The sequence below is a fragment of the Leptosomus discolor genome, chromosome 4 (assembly GCF_034619465.1).
Source record: "Leptosomus discolor isolate bLepDis1 chromosome 4, bLepDis1.hap2, whole genome shotgun sequence".
Classification (NCBI taxonomy): domain Eukaryota; kingdom Metazoa; phylum Chordata; class Aves; order Leptosomiformes; family Leptosomidae; genus Leptosomus; species Leptosomus discolor.
In genome coordinates this window covers 69,537,854-69,564,696 of record NC_141394.1, presented here as the reverse complement: position 1 = coordinate 69,564,696, position 26,843 = coordinate 69,537,854, and the positions used below count along the sequence as shown (strand labels likewise).

Genomic DNA, 26,843 nt, shown 5'->3' with positions numbered 1-26,843 from the left:
AATTTGAAACTAAATGCTGTCTTTCAGTAAATTTTATATTTTGCTAAACACGATATATTTTATCTTCTCGTTTAACTAATCACGTAGGTAAGCATAGGTTTATTTGTATTTTTAATTTTTACTTTTATTATATTAAAAATTATATAGAACCTCTATTTTAGGTTAGTATTTAATATTAAAGTTAGGACTACCCTAAAACAAAGCCTGATCTCTTTGAAATATCTGACATTACTGTAATATTTTTTTTGATCACTTAAACACAGTAAAGGCTTGAAATTCCATGTTAGAAGCACTTTTTAAAACAAAGTATTACATTATAAGAGAACAGCTTTTTTATTTTTTTTTATTTGCTGCTTTAATCCTGTTTGTTAATTACAGAGTAGTAAAATCATGAGCATTTATGTAAGGATTTCTGTTCATCTTGTTATCTTTTGTGTTTTGGTGTTTTTTAGGTTAAGTATGAGTTGCTGCTTGAGAAAGAGTGTCAGCTGCGTGATCTGGAAAATAAACTTGGAGAGTATATTGCTTCTTTAGCCTTTCAAAAGACCATTAAAAAATCCAAAATGTTGGAGCTGTATACTGCTGTCATAAGTGTACAAGCTTTGCTTTTTGAACAACTGAGCTCGTCAAAAACCCTGTCAAAATTGGAATGTATGCAGATTTTAGAAGCACATAATCCTGTAAGTAATGAAGTTGTGAAAAGGAAAAAATCTTGTTAGGAGACAGCAACTATCACAGTAGCTTATTTGACTGATTTAGCTGTACTGGTTTGCAGCTCCTGGTGGTCTGGCCTTTAATTTCTGGATTATGTGCATTTTAATGCACTCAGTAAAAGAAGTAAAGAGAAGGAAATATTAGAGCAAGGGAAGATTGTGTAGTATTATTATTATTTATTTTTATTATAGTAGTATCCAGAGATCTACAGTCAAAAAGAGCAGTATTTTGGTGGCTAATTAATGTTAAAGTTTTATTGATTGCACAAGGAAGACAATTGGAAGTGATTGTGAGTTGTGATGGGATGGTGTGTAAACTGTCATGACTGTGTTACAAAATTGTTCATGTTGTAGTGCTATCCATGTGGTAAAATCCATAACCACACAATATGTTTCAGTCATGAGTTTTTAAGGATTATATGTACAGCCTCCTACCTGTCTATCTGCCTCCCAGTCTGCTCATGCAGTTTAAATAGTAGAAACTTTGGAAAGGCTTCTTCCCTTCGTTGTGCTTATTACATATTTGGTATGAGCCAGTTTTCTAATCCATTTTTAGTACTTCAGTGCTCTGTATTCATAAGGATTTTTTTTTTTTTTTTTTTTACACCTGCTATTTGCAACCATCCAAGTGAGGCTTGGGCGGGCACTGGAGTAGAACAAACAAAATGGGTTTTTAAGGGCAAAACCTCTTTGCTAGAGGGCATCGTTAGACAGCTATTGCTGTGAAAACTCCTAGTTAAATTTTAATGCTGTCATCTCTACAGAGTTTCTCTTTAAATGGCAGTTGGAATGCTTATATGCTTCCAGTTTTGCTCAAATTTGTATTAAATCTGTAGGACATAGTGGAAGTTGTATGTAGATGGAATATTAAAAATAATTTCATCTGGAATTACTGCCTTTTATGCAGTAAGTGTAAGGGGGCTCTGCAAAGAGGTTGCTTTTAGCTTCTCTGTCCTTGAACAGATGAAGAAAAAGGATAGAAGGAGAAGCAGAAAAGAGACCTAGAGTAGCTAACACTGGATTCTTTATCTGATGTACAAGAACTGAATTGAGTCCAATGTGGGGAAAAGAATATTTTAGGCATTTTTTAAAGTGCCTGTTAGGCTTGGTTTGCAGGGACTGTTTCCTGGTGATCAAACCTCTCTCTCTTGCTGTGGTTTTGTCCAACTCCTTTGTCCCACTAGCTAGCAAATTTTAACACCTGTTATTTTAAACCAAACACATCAGATTACACAGAATTCCCTAATGCTGACTGCTCAGTTGTAGTTTTGCCAGTCAGTGAAACAAACACATCTGGCTATATGTGAGTTTGCTTCATCCCCTTCGAGATAACAAGTTAATATTCAATTTTGATGTTAGGAGAGTGGATCTAAGCTCCAATGTCAAATCTTGCTGACCAGGAGAAGACGCTTTCTTAAAAATGCCGTGCCCCAATCAATCTGTAGTCTGAATACAGCTGATGAGGTAGAGGAATAGATTAAAATTCAACATTTTTTTGACGGTAGAGGTTGGAAAGTAGAGCACTGAGATACTAAGGAACTTAAAGCTTGAGGTCAGACAACAATTGACATTGGAAAACTGGAATATGAAGCCTTCCTTCTGATGTCTAGTTTGACTCTGATGAAAGGGAGGTCTTTGACAAGAGGGATCCAGTTGACTTAAGAGTTTGGGGTTTAACCCTTTGATTTTTAGAGCATTGTACTTTAACCCTAATTTTATCGCACTAAATGTGAATTATTGTCTTTTAACTTCAAACTTCTTAGGTATTAGCCGTTGATTCAGTGTGTCTAAAACTAGTCAGTCAGTTTCTCAAGCTGTTTCAGTGGCTTTATGCAGCTTATAGATGAATTCTAATGGTGCCATTCTTTTGTTTGGATCTCAGCCATGCTGGTAACATACTTTCTAGATCCCCTCTACAGTGGAAGGTTTCAGAGAACATCGACCTTTAACACAATGAAAATTGACTCGTATCTTTCAGCGTTGTTCTGATATTCGTAGTGTGCAAGTCATGTTTACTGAAGCTATGCAACAAATTGGGAAGTGTAATGACTGCAAGTGGCTGGGTAGAGTGAGAAGTGAATAAACTAATGCCAGAAATTCTGATACCATCTTTTTTCTTCACTCCAAATTAAATCATTCCAAGTTAAATTATTACTTTTTATCATTACATGTTTTCTACCTCTAGGAGATCGAAGAACTTGATAGGAAGCTGGAGTATGAGATGTTGCATAAGGAGTCAGCTCAGCAGCAACAGCAGCATCTAATGAGTAGGCAGAGGTGGGCTCCGGATGGATTGGGACTTTCAAGTGAAGCTGTGGAAACGAATGCAGACAGACAGGTGACAGTCCTGCTAAGACAGGCCATGAATAAGTGTAGGCAATTCATAAATCTGCACCAGCAAAGGTAAGTGCTTTGGTCTTAGGTTTTATGAAGCTACTGCAGTCCTTATAGGCCATAAGATACCACAGAGAAACAGCACGCTAAATGTTCTGCTGTGCTGGGGGGGGGACTATACATACATCTATGTTTGAACAGTGCATTTTTGTGATGTGGTCCAGAGCATAACTAAGAGTCTTGGGAATATTGAAATAAGAAGCATGAAATAATAATAACTTAGTTACATTAGGTTGTGATGTGTTGCATGGCAATCAGCATTTCTTGATGGGGACAATGGAAACGTAATAATACTCCTTAGCAGCAAGGAGGAAAAGAATGTTAATCTTGTTCCTTTGTCTCCCAAGAAGATAGTTTGAGACTTCAGTGAAACCTGATCTACCGGGGTCAGGAGGTGGCTGAGACAATTTAAATTGAATTTCCATCTCCACTGTCACGCTGTAGCCTGAATTCGCTGTCACACAATCATTTCTGATGGGATATTTAAACTCTCCTTCAGAGATGGGCTCAATTTCACTTTTCCCTGGCCAGTTTTTAAGTAAAGGTATCAGTAACAAATAAGAAAAATGCCTCTTGGGAGATATATAGGAATATCTGTCTTGTCATGAAGGTTGCCTAGCAAAAATTTGCAAAATTGCAAAGTATCGTATTACATTCATTAGGGTTACAGGAGTTAGAAATTACATTTCCATGTGTATTGCACGGTATTAAAAGCCTACCACATTTCAAGGTTCATGTAAGATCCTGAGAGGGTACTTTCCATTACAAAGAGGGATTTATGTGAAACTATTGATGTATTAAAAATGGCTTTGATAGGCTTTGAGTGGAGTTATTGCACTTTTAAGTCTGTTTTAATTCTGAAAGGGCTGGAGCTCTACTTAATGTAGATTAACAACTCCACTGTTGCAGAAGTAAAGAGTCACTAGAAGAGCAGATAGGTTACTGGCTTGTGGATACAATTGTAGAGATATATCAATGAAGCTTTCAAAGAAACTGCAACTGTTTTTTACTATTTACCTGAAAATATAGTGGAATAAACAAGTTTTATGCTCTTCCCAAATGACTTAAAGATGGCTTCATGATTTGGTCCAGAAACAAACAAACAAAAAAATACCAGTAGGGAGGAAGTTAGCTGTTTACTATAATATTCCAGCAACAAAAAGATCCACAATTTGCCATAAAGTGTGGTGATTAAAGTAGAGGATGTTGTTTTGGAGTGATTCCAGATTTGACTTGTGTGCAAAAGCATAGCTTTAGATTCTGCTCTGGTGATTGCTTGGTGGTTCAGGGGAGAAAGGAGAAGTTGGCTTATGTTAGAAGTTATGCTGCTCACCCAGCCTGGCTGACAGAAAGATACACTTCCTGGACGGATGACTTTCAGATATTGTTACCTATAAATACAGTCATTGTGCCTGGGAAGATTTCGATGTTAATTCTGTCTTTCACTTAAGCTTGAGAGATGAGCAATGGAATTGTGCAGTGCTTGAAGATCTCCTGGAAAATACAGAAATGGATGCATTTTTGGCACTTCATAGTCAGGTAAGCATGAAATTGAACAAAGCTTCCAAGTTTAAATTGCAGCTGTATCCGGATATCAGCTTTTCTTACTTTTTTGGGAACCATTATGTATTTGGACCCAGTTCTGCTAATAGCCACTAGCAGTTCCGGTGTTTGTAGCCTGTATTATCATTCACTTCAGTTAATTCTGACCTACTTTCAGCCTTTTGAATTTTACTGAGTTATACATCTTTTTGTTCACTTACAAATACTTTCCAGGGTTGTCCTGTTGCATTTCGTTCTGTGAAGGGAACCAAATTGCCTGAGTTTCTGGTTTACAGAGAGATTTACAGTCTGATTTTGCTATAATGAGGCAAGGGTTTTGTTTAGGCTGTAATCGCTGTTAGAAAGGAATTGCATTGCTCATGTTACAAAACTAAATGATGGAAGGACTGCTAGTTAAATTTTCTACTATCATTACTCATTTTGTTTTCAAAAAGAGCATAACCTCTTCAGGTAATTTGCCTTTTCTTGGCTGCCTGTCAGTGCCACAAAAAGCATTAAAAACGAATTAGTGTTGTCCCCGAATTTTGTCTGCAGGTCTTGGTTGAGTTATGTAGCTAGCATCAGAAAAGAAAATTAGTGTTCCAGCTTTTCACATCCAAGTATCTTGTCTCTCAGGGACAGGAGTGATTGCAGTCATCTGTAGCGTAAGCTGGGAGCTTCAGAGGCCAACAAGCCAAGGAGGGACCATTTAGACTAAGGGTCTCTCAGCTTTTTCTGTGACTCAGCTTGTTTCTGCTCAGTTTTCTGAACTCTTTATCCTCTTGGGAGTTAGATGTCTATTTGAGGTCGGCTGCTTTCATGAAGAATTGGAGTGAGACTCCTGTATATTATACCTGTGTTAGGAGATTCACCTGGAAGGTAGCACACGTTTTCAGATCCTTACTCTGATTTGGGTAACAAATTTGCATCAAGAACTCCTGAAGCTCACAGGACTGTGATAACCACAGTCTCTGCCTCTCGTGGGGACACTTGGGCTTCATTCAGAGCAGAGCCCTTTAACGGGCCTCATTGGAAGAGACTTGCCTCTGAATGTCTCGCAGCCTGATGGCTAAGCTGCTGTCTGAAATGGAAGATCTCACTTTGTGCTAATGAATTAAATCAAACCTCGTCTTAACACTTTCCAAGAGCATCCTGTCCTCTGGGCATAATAACATAAACGCCAAAAACCCATTCTGGCGTGTCTTGCAGAGTGTGACATTTGAAAGTGATAGCTGAGGAGGTCGTGACCATCATTACCAGCCAAGTTCCAAGCTATATGTTCCCTTAGTTTTGGAGTTTTTAAAAAATAATATTAGTAATATTATTATTACTTTCCTCTCTGTGATTCTTTGCCGGGGGTGGGGGTGCTGTGGAGTTTTTCCTCCTTTTGCAACTGCTTTTATTCAGACCATGTTGGCCTTGACAGTGTGTTGTATTGTAAGTCGATATGGCTGTTAGGAGCTGCTGAATTCTGTTCCAGCCTTCAGCTCCTCGCTGCTTTCTGCCCCCATGGCCTATGGCACTGAGAGCTCCTAACATTTTGTTGGGGTTTCACAGAAATGGCATCCTGCTGACACTGCTAAAAATTTCTGCTGCAGGCCTTTGTAGGGTGCTGTAACTTTAAACTTTGTCCGTATTCATTTATGCTTCTTTAAAATAACTTGCGTAATGCTGAAGAGGCAGTCACCTGCTATTTTTAGTTATTCATTCAGTCGTGCAGTGGTGACGTGGGCAATGACAGCTATAACTTTTCAGAGATGATATTAAATTTGAGGCCTCATTTGCCCATCTGTAGTTGCAGTTTGGCTAATAATTCAAGATTTCAAAACACTTCTCAAGGAGAAAAGATGATCTTCTGTTTACCATTCCTTATTTTTTTTGTAATACAGGTAAGGAGTTAACAGGCTTATGTGAATATTTTGCTGAAGCATACGGTACTTAGATACATTTTTAATATGATAATTATAAATCTTCGATAAAATAAACTCCATTCAACATCAGTGGAAAATAAACATCAGAACAGTTATAAAAATTGAAAATGCTTTGAAAGGTCCTTTGGGCTTTGCTGATCTTCCCTTATACTACTGTGGGTTAAGTTATTAGTCTTGGTGGACCAAAGTCTTGGGAATTCTTTTTATACTTTTTTTTTTTTTCTCTATTTCATTATGTATTTATCTGACAAAATACACTGCTAGCCAGGATAGAGGCTTTAAACAGCACAGACCAACTCTTCCAGGTTAGCACTACTGAGACCGTATTCATAGTTTAATTTCAGTGCTTTTAAATCCACTGTAGCCTTGCAATCTTGGACTAATTGAAGGAATGGCTGGGACCTTGTACAGCATGCATTTAGCAATTTCATGGGCTGGCAAAAACAGTCATCACTAAGTGGGAACTGTTAAAAGAGAGCATGAGTAGTGCATTAATCTCATACCATCGTTCTTAGCCTGCCATACTCCTGGGCATAGAAGGGTAGGAAGAAGATGCATGTAACAAGCCAGCTGCTCAGCAGGAGAGTCCTTATCTTACAAAGGATGTTGTGAATTGTTTTTGTGCTGCCCTTGAGTTTGGTTGTCTCTGATAGAGCCTCAGCATCTACCTCCTTCATGAAGGCATGAATTCAAGATGTGTGGCATGTGAAGATGAATGCTGAAGCAGCTGTGTAGGACTTGGTGGAAGGGAAGACAGACAAACCTGGTGGCTGAGTACTGCTGCTGCTGGCTGTGAATCATTTCAAGGCAAATCCTTTCCCAAGAGACCTTGGCTCTTTTCTTAGCATTTCAGATCAAAGACAGCCCTCTCTTTTGTTTGGGATGTATTTATCATCAGACTGTGCAGGACTAGTCAGGGATGTGCTGGTTTTGCCTGTTATTGTAGCTTGTTTCTGTCCTAGAAATTTTGATAATACTGACTACTCCTTGTCCTGCATTCCCAAAGATCATACCACTTGCCGGGGGGGGAAGCTGGATGTTGCTTTTCTACAGCAGAGGTAGAAATGTTGCTCAAGTTGTTGACAATTTGTCTTCCTGTCTGGTAGTTGTTAGGTTTCTTTGGCACAGATACATTGTGAAAGTGCGTCTGAACAGCGTGACTGAGAGGTTGAAAAGTAAGTTAGGAGGTTAAAATGATTGTTCTGCAAATTACAGATGGACGCCAGCAGAATATGACATAATGTTCACAGCACTCAGTGCTCTTAGCGCCCTAGCAGGTGAACAGTGACCCTTGATAATTACAGATTTTGACATCTTGAAGACTGAGCATCACTGTTACCTCACTGCACTGGAAAAACTGGACAAACTGTTCAGTGTATGCTTGAGGGTCTGTGCTTTATGTTTTGTTCATAAGATTCCCTGACGAAATAATTGATTTGTGTAAATATGCAGTAGATATACCATTAGGGTTTTTGTATTTATGTTTATTCGTATAAAGTGTAGCCCAGAGATATTCTGGGACTTTATTAAAATTCTATAAAACCTATACATATTTACTGTGCAGATATACAAAACAAAATTTCTGTTCTCAGCAAGTGTAATAGTATAATAACTCCAACTATAATTCCAAACCTGACTACTCTTAATTCAACTGTAAAGAAGTATGTGCCTAGTGGAACAGTAATTTATTAAGGCTCACAGTGTAACACGTTCTTACTTTTGGATGTGCTTATCCTGTGAGCTGGTATGGGAATTGATTTTTAAATCTTTTTTCCCCCCTGTTTTTTTTACAATTTATATAACATATGATATTGGCAAGTATTAGGAAACTATAGCTATTGTACCTCTGTATCTTATTCTCTTCTTTAAAGAGGATTTTCCCCTTTATACTAGCTTTCAGGTGGATGTAGGCCTCTCTGGAAAACCAGGTAAGTTTTACTTTCCTCCGTTTCATGTTTCAGCTTACATCCGTGTGGAGGCAGATCTAGGTCAATAAGAGATTTGCTTTAGTGATCTACTTGGACTTGTGCAAAGCACTTGAACTGTCCCGCATGACATCATTGTCTCTAAATCGGAGAGACATGGATTTGACGGATGAACCAGTCGTTGGATCAGGAATTGGCTGGATGGTCGCACTGAAGGAGTCACGGTCAAAGGCTTGATGTCCAAGTGGAGACCAGTGACGAGTGACGTTCCTCAGGGTTCAGTATTGGGACCGGCGCTGTTTAACGTCTTTGTTGGTGACATGGACAGAGGGATTGAGTGCACCCTCAGCAAGTTTGCCGATGACACCGAGCTGTGTGGTGCGGTCAACACGCTGGAGGGAAGGGAGGCCATCCAGAGGGACCTTGACAGCCTGGAGAGGTGGGCCTGTGCAAACCTCATCAAGTTCAACAAGGCCAAGTGCAAGGTCCTGCACATGGGTCAGAGCAATCCCAAGCACAGATACAGGCTGGGTGGTGAGTGGATTGAGAGCAGCCCTGCGGAGAAGGACTTGGGGGTGCTGGTGGGTGAAAAACTGACTGTGAGCCAGCAATGTGCACTGGCAGCCCAGAAAGCCAACGACATCCTGGGCTGCATCAAGAGAAGTGTGGCCAGCAGGTCGAGGGAGGGGATTCTCCCTCTCTACTCCAGTCTCATGAGACCCCGCGTGGAGTACTGTGTTCAGCTTTGAGGCCCCCAGCACAAGGAAGACATGGACCTGTTGGAGCAGGTCCAGAGGAGGGTCATGAAGATGATGAGGGGGCTGGAGCACCTCCCCTGTGAGGACAGGCTGAGAGAGCTGGGGTTGTTCAGCCTGGAGAAGAGAAGGCTCCAGTGAGACCTTCCAGTGGCCTTCCAGTACTTCAAGGGGCTGGACAGGAAAGATGGGGAGGGACTGTTGGTCAGGGAGTGTAGTGATGACAGATGTAGTGTTGTAATGGTTTCAAAATGGAAGAAGGTTCAGATTAGATCTTAGGAAGAAATTCTTTCCTGTGAGGGTGGTGAGACACTGGCACAGGTTGCCCAGAGCAGCTGTGGCTGCCCCCTCCCTGGCAGTGTTCAAGGCCAGGTTGGATGGGGCTTTGGGCAACCTGGTCTGGTGGAAGGTGTCCCTGCCCACAGCAGGGGGGTTGGAACTAGATGATCTTTAAGATTCCTTCCAAGCCAAACCATTATATGATTCTGTCATAGTGAGTTCAGGATCATGAGCCTCTGGCTGAGAAGTTACTTTTAAATAAGCTCATAGCTATAGCGCCAGGTACACTAGTTGCATTTTAGAGACAACAGGTGATGCAGGCAGACTGTCATGTGGAAACAGCACAGTAAGCTTGGAAACAGAGCATGGATCAAGTTTGTTGATTTCTGCATTAGTTGTTTAAATACACATTGCTCAGTCCAAATACTTAGAAGTAATTCTGCTGTTTGTAAACTACAGTTCCTACATTCCTGGTTTTGTTTTGACCAAATTCAGAGAATGTAGATAAGGTTATTGGTGGCACAAGTAGCGTTTGTATCCGTTGGATGTTAGGAAAGAAGTGGATTCCTAATCTTTGTGGTACCTTGCCATATAATATACCTGAAGAATCAAACTCATCCTGCCCTGGAGGGCTTTTGATCTGACTAATGTGACCATTCCTGTGTTGCATTTACATTTACTTCTCCTTCCCGCTTCTGCAAGCTGGTCTGGGTAGCTGTGGACATCAGAAAGTGCTGCTCACTGCTGGTGCATGTTCACACATCAGCACTCCCTTTGCTGTACATATGCTAGAGGCACCCAGCTGGTGAGCACCTGTGCCACTTTTGGTGCTGTTGACAGCATTGTGGCACCTTGCAGGACTACTTAGTTGTGATTTCTGCTGTGTTATGAAAGCATTAAGGGTTGCCTCTCAGTCCAAATCATACTCGATGCAGAAAGGTAAGGGTCAGAGTGGAGAAAAGAACATTTTAAAGAGGAAATTGTTACAGAGGAAGGCAGTACTGAAGATGTGATGTTTCAGTCATCTGTATATAAATTACTGAGCTGAAGGTCCTGAGACCATTTAGCCAAAAAGGGCGGAGTAGGTCACAGCAATGTGTGAGTTTTATTCTCGCTTAATGTTGGGTTTCGTAAGTTTCTGGAAAAAGTCTTTAAAGACCAGAAGTAGAACACAGTCTGTATACAACTATAGAAATTAAGCTTAGGTGTCTGTGTTAAGATTTAAGCTCTTACATTCTTCTCCAGAGAAGAAGAAAATAATTTCTTGCCCTAAGTAGCCAGAACAGACATCTTTTACCTAACTTCGGTGCCCGTTTAGGATGAAAATATTGGCAGTTCTGGATACGGTATCAAGTTACTAATCTCTCGTCAATCTTGGGATTTTGGTTTGTTCATTATAGTATCTCAGTGGTTTCCATGGAAAACCTATAACAACACTGAAGAGCCCAGGAAACTTTGGGAAGTGGCACGTTTTCCTGCCTTTTGGAGAGGAGTTCTCTGCTTGGAGAACAGTTATGGGAAAAGGAGATTGATTGATTTCTTTATTTTGTGTGGCCATCTGAATTTGGGTTAGAGCTGCTTTGGGGGCGATTGCTTTGTTTGTTTTTACATGGATTTAGCAGAAAGAATCATCCTTTATGGAGCATTCTTTTCGTGAAATGGTTTCTTTTAAAGAAGAAGGTTCACTTAATACAGGGATCTCCTAGGTGCATTCTCTCCTGTGAAAATTCATCGTGCAAAAAAGAGGTAGAGTTCAAACATTTGCTGTGACAAAGAAATTGGCTGTCTTCCTGCATGGTGGGACCTTGTGGGTCTTTTGTGTGACGTGAGCTTTGTAGTCATCTTCCCCATCGGTGCTTATCGGAAGGAGGGTCTACAGAGCAGAGGTGACTCAGCTGTCATGAATCATGTTGAACTTTTGGCACGTTTTACCTAATTTCTGCTACCTGAGATACAGGTTGGACCTGTATGGTTTGAATAGACTACAACAGCGTTTTTTCTGGCATACTTTGAGGCATTTAACTTGCTTTAATTTGCTCTACTCTTTTCTTTCTGTGTAGTTCTCAATATATTGTAGACTCTTCCTATTTGATATACATGAGAAATCTGCAGAAACAGCCCTGGGGACACAGTAGTTTTGACAGCAGAGCACAAGATAACAGCGGGGTTTTGGTGTTTGGACGGGGTGGGAAAGGGGGCTGCTTGATTGTCTAGTGAACAACTAAATTTGAACTTAGTCTGTTTGAACAGTATATAAATATGCTTTAACACTGACCTTTGGGCTAAAAAAGAGAGGGCATTTGGGAAAAAAGAAAAAAACACGAAAACAACAGGTGTTTACTTCACCTCTTAACAAATGTTACAAGCTGTTCTCTGAGCTTATCGCAGAATCTGGTGTTAAGAGAGGCTGAACAATGAAGTGCTCAGCCATGGCGACGTGTAAATGTTGTCATTAGGTTTCAGAGGCTTTTTTTTTTTTTCCTGTAATTTTACAGACCAAAGAATGCGAGTTCGCTTCATTGCTGGCTTGAAAGGATTTCTTTATAATAGTACAATCCATAAATTAACTAAACTTTATATGCTGGAATATGGTTCCATTGTGATTTTTCAGAGCTAAAGGCGTTGAGTACATGCCCTAAGCACATATACTAAGATCAGTTGGTTGTTTAACATTTACATTGCCTGTATCCAGAACAAAATGAACAACTGTAATACATATGGGCCAGCATGTGTAGAAACAGTGAACATGGGACTATGACTACTTGACACCAAAACTGTCACCACTAACAAGATTTTCTATAATATTTTTTTATTTCTATAATGAATAATTCTTTAATGATAGTAATTTAAATTTGCTAAGACTAGGGTTTTTTTTTTGAATGCTAAATTTATCTGTCATCTTATTAATCCTCTAGGAGCTCCGACTGACAGGTTATTTAGCTAAACTGATGATGGTGCCAATGGGGATGTTGCACAGGATCCTGAACTTATTGCTGCCCTCCAGCTCACAAAGTGAGGTTCTTTCTGTCCTTGATTCCATCAGTAAATATTCAGATGCTGTTCCTGAAAGTGATAGTAATGCAGATGAGTCTGGGAGCTGTAAGAAAAGGTAAGTGTGGTGTTTATGTATTTGCCAGACAAGCAGATTGACAGCAATAGAAAAAATCACAGGTGCATAAGATTCCTTTTGAAATATTTTAAGGAGTAAAAATACTTCAAAACTGCTACCTTATTTTGTGAAATATTTTAACTATAATAAATCGATAGAGTTAATAAATTTTATAACTTTATTCATTAAATGGTTATTTTATAGATTTATAAATCTTGTTCTGATAATTTTCTTTCTGTTGACTTTAGTTGGAGTTTATTACAATATTTTCCTTCCAGATTTTTGTATTTAGGGCACCAGATTTCAGGAGTCTGTAGCTCCTAAAGATCTAAAAGAGGTCCTCCTTTTCTTATAATGGAAGTTTCAACCTTGCAGATGCCTGTCCCTCTCTAGTTAATTGCTAAAGTCCCAAGTAGCTGCTGTTTTCCCTTTACTCACAAAGACGGGTAGTCTCTCAGAGCCTTCATCCCTCCAGTTTATCCCCGTTAACACCAGCTGAATAGCTGTGCAGCTAACACCAAGAGCTGCTCCCAGACCCTCTCTCCTAACTCCCTGCCATGACAGGGGAAGGGGAAACAGGCAGCTGTGGCACCGGGCCCTCTAGTTGTCAGATGTGAGTTGTCAAGGAACAGATAAGGGTCCTTGGGACTATGCCCTGAGGTGTGATTTACCTGATTTAAATGATTTGTGGCAGCGCAGCAAAAATACCTGAATGCTCTTGCTGAGTATATTCATGGTATTACTGTCGTGGGTTTGGTTGCTAAAATCAGAAAGGGGAAGAATATTTGGGGATTTGCTGCTGGGAATTTTTTTTTCCTGCTCCTTTAGGAAGAACCAAGAGTTGTGGCAAGCACTGGAAAACAAAGTGAGGCAAGATCTGATAAACAGAGGTTTGGAAAAGATCCCTTCTCTAAACAAGAAAAAAGACAGGTGAGGAGAAAACAGGGAGAAACATACAGGATTTTTTTGATACTTACTTCATCTCCAAAGGTTCGTCTTATATCTGTTAGAAGTCAGAAAATAAGTTCATAAATACGCACTTTCTGACACTGTTCTGCTCTGTGGTGCTTGTGTTTCCTACAACATATTTACACGTAATAAGCAATAATATTAAATGCCTAAAAAGATTTTTCTATACGTATCCACAAAATTCGCACATTTTTCATACATGTTGCCCATCTTCTCTATGGTTATGTATTATAGGGCTACCTTTCCTTATGCAACTTTTTATCCTGTAAAATGATACATAAACTATTGGGAATTACAATTCTGTCTGTTGAAATACAGTGTTCATTAGCTTCCAAAGTCACCACTTCTATGTCAGAATATGGTGTAGGAAGTTATACTATTTTTTGCCCAAGTTTTCATTTTTCAATTCATTTCTTTTCATTAATGTAGCTTGATAAAGAAGCAGCAACTTGCCCTCTTGGAAAAAGCATCATTTATTCGTCTTGGATGTTCACCTACGTGTCCTCCTGTGGAACAGTCTGATCCACCTGTTCCTTTGAACACTGCAGCTGCCGAAGCCATAGAGCTGTTAGACACAGGCAAGAAGGTATTTTTGTTCCGTGAGCCAAGTGATCCAGTACTTTCTTTGCATAATTCTCCAAGGAAAAAGAAAAAGAACTTTCTTAATTCCAAAAAGGCAGCTTGTGCAAATATGGACTTGTGAGGGCAACTTCCATTCAAAGTATCAATTAGGGAAAACAAATTTATTTAAAATTCAGTAAAATAATGAGAAAGAATGAAGTGTACAGTTTGAATAACACATGCGTGGCTTGAATCTCATTTGTCTGACGTTGTAAATAGCTGTAATTTTAGAATGGCACAGTTAGCAATGTGCCTTGGGCATTTTTAAATTCTTGTCGATGTATGATGCAGTAGATGAAATATAGGTGGTTTATGATGCACATTCTGACAGGCAGGATACTCAGTGTTCCTTCAGTACACATTCATCATTTTTGCACTGATTTTACTGTAGCTGTATTTTCATAATTTATATAGAAAGGTTATTTATTATATAAAGTAAGTACTGATTTACTATTCTTGTATTTATATACTCTTGTAATAAGCTGCAGTGTAGCAGATGATTTGTAGTGATGAAGTGGATGACCCGCAAGTCCTCTGTTCTGATTTTCTGTTATTTTAGCTAATTTGCTGTTTAATGTTCTTAATAGGCTTTAAATATTACCTCTGCAGTCTGTGATAGCTGGTAGTCCAGATCTTCAGCATATGCATATGTACTTAGCTTACATCCTGGAGTAACTTCAGCTTTTTGCTATTGTTTCTAAGCTTACTTCAGTTGAACTGTGAATGTGGCTACAGTTCAAAACTGTGTTAAGTATTTGCATCCTGTTGCAGTCTTTTTCTTAGTGAATCAATATCATCACACTTGCTCAGCAGAAAATGGAAAAATGTAAAGGGGCATGTGATACCTTCGAAAGCTTTTTTGGTTGCAGTCCTGACAACTGTAGCAATTTTAGATGGGTACTTTTGATGTTCTTATTCTTGGATTTCTCTAAATTAATGAGAACATCATTTTACTTTTCAGAAAGAGTTAATTTTTAAACCTTTCTAGTTGACAGAAAGAGGCTTGTAAATATGAACCCTAAACACAGGAACAGGAAAAGGCTAATTAAAAGAAACACATGTGTTTGTTAATATTTAATGATGTTCAAGCCTGTTTTGAGGGTTTTTAAACTGTATTTGAATGCTATGCTCTGAGGGTACTATGATCACGTGTTTTGCAATTTTTCACGTACGGAGTTTCTGTATCTCTGTATTAATAGGGTGCCAATTTAATTTTAAAAATTAAAATGTTACAATGTACATATGTCTGCTGTTGGCATCTTTTCCAAATGGAAAAAAAAAAAAAATTTTTTCCCCCCACTTCTCTTGACAAGTTTAAATATTCATCCCACAGTAAACAACAATTAGTGTTTCATATCACTATTAGCATTAGAAAATGTATGCAGTAATTAGCCTGATAATCCTAATTAATTTTTGATTGCATTTTTCAGTCTTTTCATAGAAGTCATTGCTCTCACAGAAAGAGGAGTCTTATCAGGGTTGTGGCAGTTCAGAGTCTCTACATTTTAATGCGCCTGGTGTATCGACTCCAAGGCGTCACTAGGTAGAGGTAGGGACTGTCTACCTTGGAGATAGGTCAGAGCTGTAGAGGAGGAGGCCCGGGTGTTTCAGTAAGAGTTTTGGCCCTATGCAGGTGAAGTCAACAGGAGAACCTGAGCTGTGCTCGGGGCTGCAAGGAGCACTTGAAGGATGGAGTACTTTCTCTTGAAGGGTGCTTTGCCAGCCCAGACTCTAGGCTGTTACAACAGTACTGATCACAGGTAAGACAGTGGAGCCAGTAGCGTTAATTGGTTACAATAATACAATGCAACTCTGGATATTGATTGCAATATCAATTTATTATTCTTAGCAGGTAATCTGTATGTCTAATAATAGAGAGCTGGTCTGTGTGTAACTCACACACCTCATCACAGGTTTGAAGCAGCTGAGTGATTGTAACTGTTCTAGCAGGGAAAGTTCATGCCCTACTATGAATCAGTTTCATATCATGCAATACATATTCAAAGAAATGTCCAGGTCTTAACATCTCTTGTGCCTTATGAAAGAAGTACTACCTAGGTAATAGCCCACTTCAATAAAGAGTTGACTTACATTCAGCTTTGAGTCGTTCAGAGAACATAGGAGAGCCAGCTGTTGTGTGTGCAGTTCTGCATGTGTACCATAGGTATCAGCATCCGTATTTCATGGTCAGAGTCTTCCAAGGAATGTGTGCTGGACAAGCCATTCAAATTAAGCCCGTTTGGCTTCATAGTAATCAGTAAAATAAGTAATATAAGGCCAAATTCTTCAGGATTTTGAACATTATCCACATGGGGCAAATTGTTCTTCCTTCTCACTAAAACAACATCAGAAAAGGACACCTTACAGTCTGGCTGAACCTCCTTTTTTAAACAGATGTAGCCAAATTAAAATGGTAAAAGTATCTAGTAAGTGTGCTGCTATGCTCATTGTGGAATTGAGACTTCAAAGAAATGCCTTGCTTGTTTAGCAGCTCATAGAATCATAGAATACCAGGTTGGAAGGGACCTCAAGGATCATCTAGTCCAACTCTTTCTGTTGGTTTCTACCTGGCTGTATAATGCATTTTACTGAGATGGAATGCACTGGAAATGAAGGACCCTCTAATTAATCCCACAATTAATTGTGTTCCCTGGGAAGTTCATTACTTTTCATCTTGTCCCTCAGCCTTGACAATGTACTCCCATCTCCAGTGCAGCTGTTGTCTCCCCTCAACCTGAAGCCATTGACTAAGGAGCCAAAACATGCAAAGGACAGGCAGAAGTAACTGTCCTTGGGCAGTGATGCTTTAATCCATATGGTAAAAACTGATTTACTGGCAATGGTATGATTTATTGAACAGATTATTCTCCACACTGGACTAATAAACTGTAGCTGTTTGTTATCATTTCTTCAACATGCACTTAAGTAATGTTAGCTTACAGTCTGCACCCACTGCACAGTGCATCCCTCATGCCTAGGACACTGCCTGGGCACAACCTGGCTCTCAGTTCAGGATTTTTAGGAGGCTTGTTAGTTGTGCACAGGCTGCTCGGCGTTATCATCAGCTTTCTGCTCATAGTGTGATCCCTCATGAAGGAGCATGTAGTGTTTGTCAAATCAGAGGTATGCATCGGTAGGAGACAAAATGCTAGTGCCATATAAAGACTCAAAGAAAATTATTTTAAGATACTTCGGTCCTTTTAAGATTAAACGGGCACTTACTGGAATGTTTAAAATTGCCAAGGTCCTCAGTGTCCATAGATTTAAACAGAATCAGTATCCATGCGCTTCTGGACCTGTGCAGCTATTTGGAGTGGCGTTAAGTAGTCGTTTACCAGATTTTCTGCTGTGTCATTATGATCCTGTTGTTCATGTTATATGCTGTAGTTTCCTCCTGAATGGATTTACTGAAATCTAATTAATTTGAGTAATGATGTTCTTTGCTAGATCTCTTAATAGAGATTGAAACAAAAATCACAGTGTCATAGATAATAGCATGAAGCCTGCATAGTTCTCTTTAGAAAGAATAATATTATAGAAGGTTGTTTATTCGCCTTGGCATATTTCTGGCTTGGCATATCAGAGATACAGATACTGGACTAGCATGCAAGACACGTTGCTCACTCAGTTGTTTAATTTGACTCTAAGATCAAGCTTTTCTTTAAAAGATTTCATTTTAAAGGTTTTTTTAATAAAAAAGATCCCACACGGTGAAAAACATCTTAGGGAAGACGTACACAAAAATGTTGTTCTGCAGTGATTGAGCTGAAAATGTTTCCGTGAAACAAGTGGGTGGAGATTTCCTGCAATAAGTTTCCGTTTCGTTTCCCTGTCATCAGTATTATGTATTAGCTTATTATAAAGTAGAATACACATGCTAAGCCTAATCAAGAGTAATACCGAGAATAAATGACTGGATGTTCTGGTAGAGACTTCAGCAGCATTGTGTCAAAAAGTCAACCAATTGTAAAGAAAAGTGAAAATACATATGTGGACCTGTCACTTCACTACAGAAATATGTAAAAATGGAAGTAAAAGGGTTGACATTTTTGTGGAATTAATTCTTATGTTCACTTATTGCTGTAATAGTTTTGGTTTCGGATTAGTTTTTAAAGTGACAATGTCTCTTCAATAAGGTCAATTCTGCAAAATACTCATCTGCTTTATTTGAACCTGGGGAAATCACACTGCTTTCTTTCATTATCTTGTATTTACCCAGCTGCTATTTTAACACCTTTATTTCTTCAGGGGAATGTTAAGTTTTTATGCTATTACCTTAATACAGCCCAGTGCCAATGATTACACTGCCGTTCATCAACAGCTCTCACTTCCCGAGAGACTGACAGCAGGATTTTCAAAGCACCGAACTCCAAGTCCACTCACTCGGCTGACCCAGTGCCCCTTCTGCCCTGTGCAAAAATGTTTCGCTGCTGTGGTGACGTAACTGGTGCAGACATAGGTGTACCAGCATAAAGTTTACTTTCCTTACTGAATTATAAAAGCTGTATTGTCACAGGCTGTTCAGAGCTCTGTGAGACTTCACATGAACACTTGTACCAGCCAAGCATGGTTGTGGGATGAACATTATCCTTCTAGCTGAGTGTTCCAGGTAGGATCTAGCCTTTGCTGCCTTCTGCTTCTCCCCAAAGTCCTCTTCTGCAATGGCTGCCAAAGGCCACCAGCTGAGGTCTTCAGTGCTCTCTTTCCATGTTTTCTTGTCATTCACAGGGAGCATGGCAGGGAAAGTCAGGCTCAACACTTGTGAAAGGCTATACAGAGTGCTCACCCTTTGCCTTTGTGTTGCAAGGTAAACAGTGACCAGGGTTCAGTGGCTGGAAAGCCCCTGTCTGTGACTGCTTTGTCTGGTCTCCTGAAAGTCCTCATCCTTATTGGGTCTTTAGCAAGCCCCGGTCTTTTTCGGGCCAGGGTGCGTGCACCTGCTACACCACCTTTCCAGAAAATTGCCACCCAAGCTCCCCTTACCCTCCTGCCCAGCTAACGCACGGTCCCACCAGCTGTAGAGGAGCGCAGGAGATTTGGGGTCTTCAGAAGAGTCTTTCCTATACTGGTAGATTTCATTAACTTCATATAAATCCTGTACAGTATTTCCCCCTTTGCCCGTGGTTTTCTGCAGCAGGGTAACGTTGCTAACCATGTCTCTGATTCATCATCTGTGCCACTCTCAGATACTCTCCACGTATCCTAATGCTTTACAATCTGTTCTCTTCAGATCATTCATTTGGCTGGCTAAAACTCCTTTAAATTTTGATCTTGTCCTTCAGTGTGCTTGTTGCCTTTCCCAGTTTGGTGTTGTTCACAAATTTAATAAGGATACTCTTAATTTCATCTTCCAGGTCATTAGTAAAAAGAAATGGAACATCTTTCACATTTCAATAAAAGAATGCATAGTTGTTGGCAGTCATAATAAAGTAGAAGGGAAATCAGCAGTAATCCAAGACCTGAACTCAACTCACATCTTCAGCTCATACCTGTGGAGCGGCAAGTTCTAGACAGAGGCTGTCATACCTGCGTCTTGAAGAGTATGTGATGGTCCATTTTGTTGTAAGGATGCCACAGCGTAAACCAAGTTACGGCATTCTGCAGGGAGGGAGGGGAGAGAAGTTTTTTCCTTTCAAATACTGTATAAAATACTTACTATGGCATGTTTAAAAAAACCAACCAACAAACCAGGATTACTACAGAATCTATCAGTATAACTTACACAGCTTTATAGAGACACAAGTTCTACAATAATGCAACTCTTTCCTTTCACAGTAGAGAAGAGGAAAAGCCACATCTAACCAATTCAATTGATAGAAATGTTAGATTCACAATTCTCTTTACTAACTTTTGACCTCATTTGTATAACAAGCCAGCATGCTGACATGATTGTCTTTTTGAAGGGATGTAGTACTTTTTGTAGAAGATGTTCTTGGTTGCAGAGGTACTGGAACAAATGAAATCCTGGGTTCCACGGAAGACCAGCTCAGACAGCGATGGCAGTGAAGAGCTGTTTCTGCAGTTAAAAGCTGTCAGCACCAACAGTACAGTACTGATCTCAAAGAGCTCCAGTCCACCCAACTAGGGGCAGCAGAGCTGAAATTGTGGGGTTCTCCTGATCTGAAGAGTGGCTCTGTGCAACAGCTAGTGATGGCTTCAGTGTCCTAGAAATTCCTTGTGTTCCTACTTGAGGAATGTAATCCTTGAGGGGGTCAGTTGTTGGGTTGTTTTTTTTTTTAAATGAGGTCTAATAGAGATATTAAATCTATAAATATAGGTTTACTTTACAATCTTATTCTTATTTCTGCGCATAGTCCCAATTACGTCAGTGTTAAGAAGCTGCTTACAGCATTGGGTCCGTATCTTCAGTCTCCAAGCCCAGAGAAACATTCTGCGTCCAGTGAGGACTTAGTTGTCCGTTCCCTTTTCTTCTTCTATCTCTGCTCAGCATCCTCAGGAAGCACCTGGGATGAACTGATTCCTTACAGGTCAGCTCCTACCTTACCCTCCAGAGTCTCTGCCTTCTTGCATGGATATGTGACAATTTGTCACATGCAGGGGGAGTAAACACTTAAGGAAGGTTCTGGGCTTTTTTGTCAACTTCTTTCATCCAGATTTGCTTTTCTGTCATGACTGAGTTAATCCAAGAAGCCTGCGTGAATCCCAGTGGTGGGTGAATAAAGATCTGGGAACCATGGCCCCAGTGCACTGCATTACATTTGTGAATAAAACAAGTGAAAAATCATACTGACACTGGAATAAGGCGGTTAACAGCCAGCTGTTAAATATACAGCATGGTCTCTTGTGGGAATTGGCCCCAGAATAGCACTGCAGTGGGGGAGAGAAGGCTCGTGAGCCGTCCATCTCCTCCAACCCAGGTGCAGAAAAGCTGCAGGTTCAGCAAATTTCCTGTAAGCTTTTCTAGGCAAAGCAGGAAGCTGTAACGCTAATGGAGCAAGTGCTGGCAAAGGTCTTTTTAAAAGCACGTTGCATGTTGCTGTCAAGAATGAAGTAAATCTCTGATACCAAGCCTAGACTGTGGAATGAATAAAATGAGATTACGAAATGTCTTTATTCTGAGAATAATTGTATTACTGCCTTTGTGTGTGTGTTTGAGAGGTTTTCTTCCTAACTGAAGCATACAAAGAGAGCACTTCTAGTGTTTGGAAATAGTATTTGTCAGGAACATGTGATAAGAAATTATGATAAGAAAAACTCTATAAATTTTGTGGAGAAAAAGCCCTGCAGAAATGACCGGGCATCTTCCTGGGGCTAATGCAATTTTTATGCGTATCCTTAAATGCAATAATGCTATTGACATGAATAAAGATGTTAGGGTTTGGTTAATACAACCCCTGTACACTGTGATTCAGTGTCGTATCGGACTAGAGAGTAATTCAGTGTGGCACAAAATCCTGCTAGCATGTTCTGGCTGTCAAAGCATGCCCTGGGCGCAGGGTACGTGCTGCAATTTGTTTTGCATTATTTTGACCATCTAAATGTCACGGTCTCTAATCGAAGCTAAATGTCGTGGCTTTCCCTATAACTGAGAGACAGGTACCGGCACTACCCTGGAATGGTTCATCTAACACCTACAGCAGGCAGTATAGGTTATGTTTCTAATAACTCTATCTTACTGCTTTGTTACTAAATGAAAGTAGAGAAGAAGAGGAACTGGGAAAATTGCCTCAATGCTACCAAGTAGGAAAAAATATTCAGAAAAATTTATTTCTCCTTCTCTTGGACTTTTCTGCTGTGTGTGAGTTCTGCAAAACAGAGGTACGTTTTCATTGTGGGTCTTGGAACCTCTTTATAGAAAAGATACCACGTGCCAGACATCATGGCTAGAAGGGAGAAGAACTATATTTTATTAGACTAATGATTATACTTGGGCAAAGCAGAGGAGCGTTTCGGCATTTAAGTCATTCTTCAAACAAAAAAAGAAGAACTTTTCAGCTCCGTTGTTGCCATGGGAACAATTTCAAACAAATATGTGATTAGAGCTGGTCAATATTTTTACTGAAGGAATGGCTTTCATTTCAAAACCAAACTTTTTAAACATATTAAATAAATTTGGAAATAAAAGTATTTAGTCTGGTTTGTTTCTGCTTTCCTTTTTCCCCTTTTGCTTAATTCTTTTAAATGGCTGAAAACCTTATTTTTTTCCTTTTCCTTGAATTTATGAAAATAAACCTTTTTTTTAATAGAGGCAAAACATATTATAAAATACTTGGGTGAAAAAGTTGGTCTTTTTAAACCATTCTTTAGGGCTAAATCCAGAATCTTGCGACCTTGGATTGGTGCTAATAATAGGGTATGTATTTAAGTATCCAGTACCCCGAATGTGATCTTGAAGGAATTCTTCTCCACTACAGTCTAACTGTAAAGGCACCTAAATTTCAGAAGCCTTGAATATTTATTTTCCACAGTTACCTAATTTTTTATGAGTAATTATGTGCCAATGGTCCCAAAGTAGTCCCATCTCAATGGGGCTGCGTAACTTGGTGTCTTTTTTACCCTGACACACATTTATCATCTAGAAATTAGATGGGGGTGGCTCAGCTGAAGCTCTACAGCTGTGTGCTTCTCCCAGACCAGCATATCATATGTGGTCAGTTGTGGGGCTGGGCTGACATGGGGGTAGCCAGCTGTCACAGGTCACGCTTGCTAGAAGAATCAGGACGCATAGGAGCTTTTTTATTTAAGAGCGATTTTTTTTTTCTTTCTAATGCCTTCCTGATGAGCCAGCAGGGCTTTACAAGATAAGAGTGGGTTTTTTATAAAAGATGTTTTAATGTTCCATCCTCAGGGAACAGTCAAATTATAAAAACCAGCCCTAGAAATCATGTAAAGATGCAACTTGAGAGCCCTCCTCTGCCTGTATGAATGGAGGCACCATAAGGTTGAAAGCAGAGGTATTCCTTCTAACCAGACTGAGTTGAGGTACTGTTATTGCCATAGAGGCAGCCTTTACACTGTCTGAATTCTCCAAAATCCTTAATGTAATTGTCTGAAGTCTGAAAATCCAGTAATTCAAATGTCTTAATTTCAGGGCTGAAAATACCACCACAGATTAGTGGGTGAAGAAACGTGAGGCAACAAAGTCACCCGAGCTCAGCGTTTGACTTGTTCGGGACCCTTGGTGCAGTCAGTCTGGAGGGAAGTTGAGTAACCCCTTTGCTCTTTTCCTGTTGATGTTAGGCAATACTTCAGGCTATCACTTTGTAACCATCACTATAAGATTTTTGAATGAATGAAAGATTTCTGGCAAACAGTGACACTGTGGTACTATCACACTGAGAAATACGTCTTTGCTGAAAGCAATTCACTTATCGCACTGAGCAATTGCTGCCAGTTTGCGTGCCCACAGCTCTTGCTCCTTCTCCATCTTCTGTGAGCAAGGACTGGGGCTGGGCCCTGGGGGGAGTTAGGTACGAACCCTTTATGGGGCACCAAGGGATGTTAGGAGGCCAATATGCTCAGCACATTGCTGTGCTCAGCTGTAACTCGCTGTGCTGTGGGAGAGTCTTGATTCTATCGCTGTACATTGAGTTAATCAAAATGAACACCAATACATCTTTGGAGTCCTTTCATGGCAGTTAATATCTGCAGAGCCTAAAAGGCTTTCGTGGAGATATATTTGCCTGTGAGTGCACCATTATATTGCTGACATAAGAAATCTGCTAATTTTTTGTTGTTCAAGATGATGCCGTTGTGCCCAGGAACTGCTGCTGCAGGGGGCTGAAGTGCAAGTAATTGCTCATGTGCCATGCAATTGCGTTACAGAAATTAAAAGTGTTGATCGTATCTCTCCGTCAGTCCCAAGTGGAAATTTTATCATTTGGGGTTTTTTTCTTAGTTCTTCCTGAGGCTTGAATTAAATATCCATCAAGCTAAGTATGCATATGTACTTTATGAAACAGTGTTGTTATATTACACATCTGTGAAAATTTCACTTGGAGCCCGATCTTGAGCACGGATCTGTTGACATTAACAGATGCATCCTAATTGATACGCCTTGAAGCTCTGTTGAAGATTCATATATTTCTGCTCCATTGGGGTTTTTTAATTTCTTTTTTTGCTTTGGCATAAACATATAAACACAAGAAATAGATACATCTGTGCATAATTTCTGTATTGTAACTGGAAATAAAGCCTTAGACCAGAAATCAATTTCTGCTCTGTTCATCCCTGTATACCCTCCCATTAACCAGGGAATTTTCATTTCATTTGATTCCCACCACAGTTAAACTGAACAATTCTAACTACTTCTTTGTGTTTGGACTGTCTGGTAATACAGCAGCCTTGCAAGGTATAGAGAATTGCAGGTGGAATGACAATTACCGGTCTGATACTGCACACTGCAGGCATGTACATCAAAGCATAATTTGCATCTCTTCCTTTTACTCACTTTGAGTTATTTCTATTCTTTTAAAAAGCAAATCTTTGTGTTTCAGTAATATGGACTTCACTCTACTTCCATGCCTCTAGGATTTGTTTTGAATAAACATGGTAAAGAAATATTGCTACTACGATTTAACGGAGGGGGAAGAGAAGCACAGAATAGGTTTGAGGGAAGAGGGAGTGGTCTTTCCAGCAGACGCTATCATGTAGCATTTATTGCACGAAGCTCGGTAATGAGTAGATGATGCCATCCCTTCCCAAAGAGGGGTGAAGAACAGGTGATGCTCTTTCACAAGTGTCCTAGGCACAAAGGTGTGTGAGAGCAGTTGAGGGAAAAAGGCGGCAATTAGAAAAGTACTTCTTAAGCATGCAATGATTTGAATGAAGGACTGAAACTTTCACTTCAGATAATGCAGACTGGTTATTAAAAAGAACATCTTTATTACTGACATCATTTCAGTTATTCCTTGAGAATACCATGCATTTTAAAAGTGCTTTAGTTTCTATGCCATTGTGAAGCTAATCAATTAAAAAAAAAAAAAAGTGATTGCAAAGGTGTTAGTGTGGAATTAAGGGCTATCAAGCCAATTCCACCACTACTATTTCAGTGAAATGTGTGTGGAGAAAGAGAGCAGGATGGGATCTGAGTTTCTTTCCTTTCAGTGAATAGAGAAGCCTGTTCACGCTGTCACGAAGTTAAAAGAATGTAATGTCAGATCTAAAATTCGTGACTACGGATAGACTCATCAGGAAGGGTTGCAATCAGCATGCAGAGAGTATAAAAGCTTTGAAAAGATATGTCTGGATAAAGCCCTCCTGAATCTCTGTTTCAGGTGGCAGTTCTCGAATACCAATGAATTTCCTGGTCTCACAGAGTAGGCACTGAGTCAGGAGTAAGCACTGGGTTCAGACTTATTGCATACATTGTCTTGGATTAGTCACTTCATATTTTGTCTGAAGTGCTGATGTTATTAATAGCATGAAATAATGATATTTAAATTACTATAATCATAACTGTTGATTTGAGTTCATTGGAAAATAGCTATTCTGGTTGCTTTTTCTTGAATAAAATTTTTATTTGTTTCCACAAAAGTAGCATTTTGCTTAAACTTCAAGTGTTTTGATTAAGAATAGGTCTCCTTGCTCCCCTGCGATTGGGGTTCAGGGCTGCATTACTCATCCTGTGCTATGGGCAGAACTTACTAACTGGGCAATAGGGAAAGGCACTTCAGTTATTTCCATTGCATTTCAGACCATGACTGCTGGGCTGTGCATATTACCAAAGGGGATTACTGGGAACAGAAGACTTACTTAACACCCAAGCTGGCCGAAGTATAAGTCATAGAATCATAGAATGGTTTGGGTTGGAAGGGACCTTAAAGATCACCTAGTTCCAATGCACTGCCATGGGCAAGGACACCTACCACTAGACCAGGTTCCTCAAAGCCCCCTCCCAGCATGGCCTGAGGAGCCCTGCCCTTTGCTGCCTTGCAGCAGTGGCAGTCGAGGGTGATTGCTGGAGTCCTGGTCTTGCTCTTCAGGCTCTGCTGGTGGCTCAGGAAAAGGAGCCGTGAGCCAGCCAGCAGCAGCGACAAGGAGAGCTCCAGCAGCAACACAGCAGGAGGAGGAAGAGGAGCAGGAGGAGGAAATAAGTGAAGGAGAATGTCTGGGTAGAGAATCTACTCATCCTAGGCACTCCCCAGGGAGCTCGTGCTGCAGAACCGAGCACGCAGGACATGCAGAACACACTGCTCAGTTGGCAGTGGGAATTGCTGCTGTGCCTTTCCTCCACAGTACCAGTGCACTCTGGGCAGCGAGACCTGATGCAGCTGAAGAGGCTGTTGCAAGGAGGCTTGTGTCAGAGACTTCTATTACCACCCACCTCTTCTAGAGAGTCCAGTCCATTCTAGGAGCTTTCCTCTGTGAAAAGTTGCCAATAAATGGCGTGTTTGAACAAATGCCCGTGTGAGTGTCTGTGCATTGCTTTGTCAGGGAGCGCGGGCACAGGGTGCTGACTGCTCAGCTGCCACAGAGCGAGGGAGCATTTTGCAGAAGAGGTGATGCGGTGGGCTCTAGTTTCACTGATTCTGTCACTTTCTCTTGTGACCTGCGAGCTCAGGTTCCCACTGTCTTAGCAAGGCGGACTAACACATGCAGCAAGGTTAAAGAAATTCTTGAGATGTCTCTGATTCAAGGCATGC

The 26,843-nt window shown here is 40.2% G+C and overlaps 1 protein-coding gene across 1 annotated transcript in view; it reads left to right on the top strand.

The window, feature by feature from the left end:
* The window catches only part of EVC2 (EvC ciliary complex subunit 2), a 91,430-nt gene extending 64,897 nt beyond the window's left edge, over positions 1–26,533 (top strand). Inside the window, exons 17-24 of the mRNA XM_086464830.1 lie at positions 453–680; positions 2,899–3,116; positions 4,559–4,646; positions 12,455–12,648; positions 13,477–13,578; positions 14,047–14,316; positions 20,553–20,638; positions 26,184–26,533. Coding sequence (XP_086320956.1) covers positions 453–680; positions 2,899–3,116; positions 4,559–4,646; positions 12,455–12,648; positions 13,477–13,578; positions 14,047–14,316; positions 20,553–20,638; positions 26,184–26,533 — 1,536 coding nt within the window. The remainder of the gene's footprint in view (positions 1–452; positions 681–2,898; positions 3,117–4,558; positions 4,647–12,454; positions 12,649–13,476; positions 13,579–14,046; positions 14,317–20,552; positions 20,639–26,183) is intronic.
* Positions 26,534–26,843: the final 310 nt, after the last annotated feature.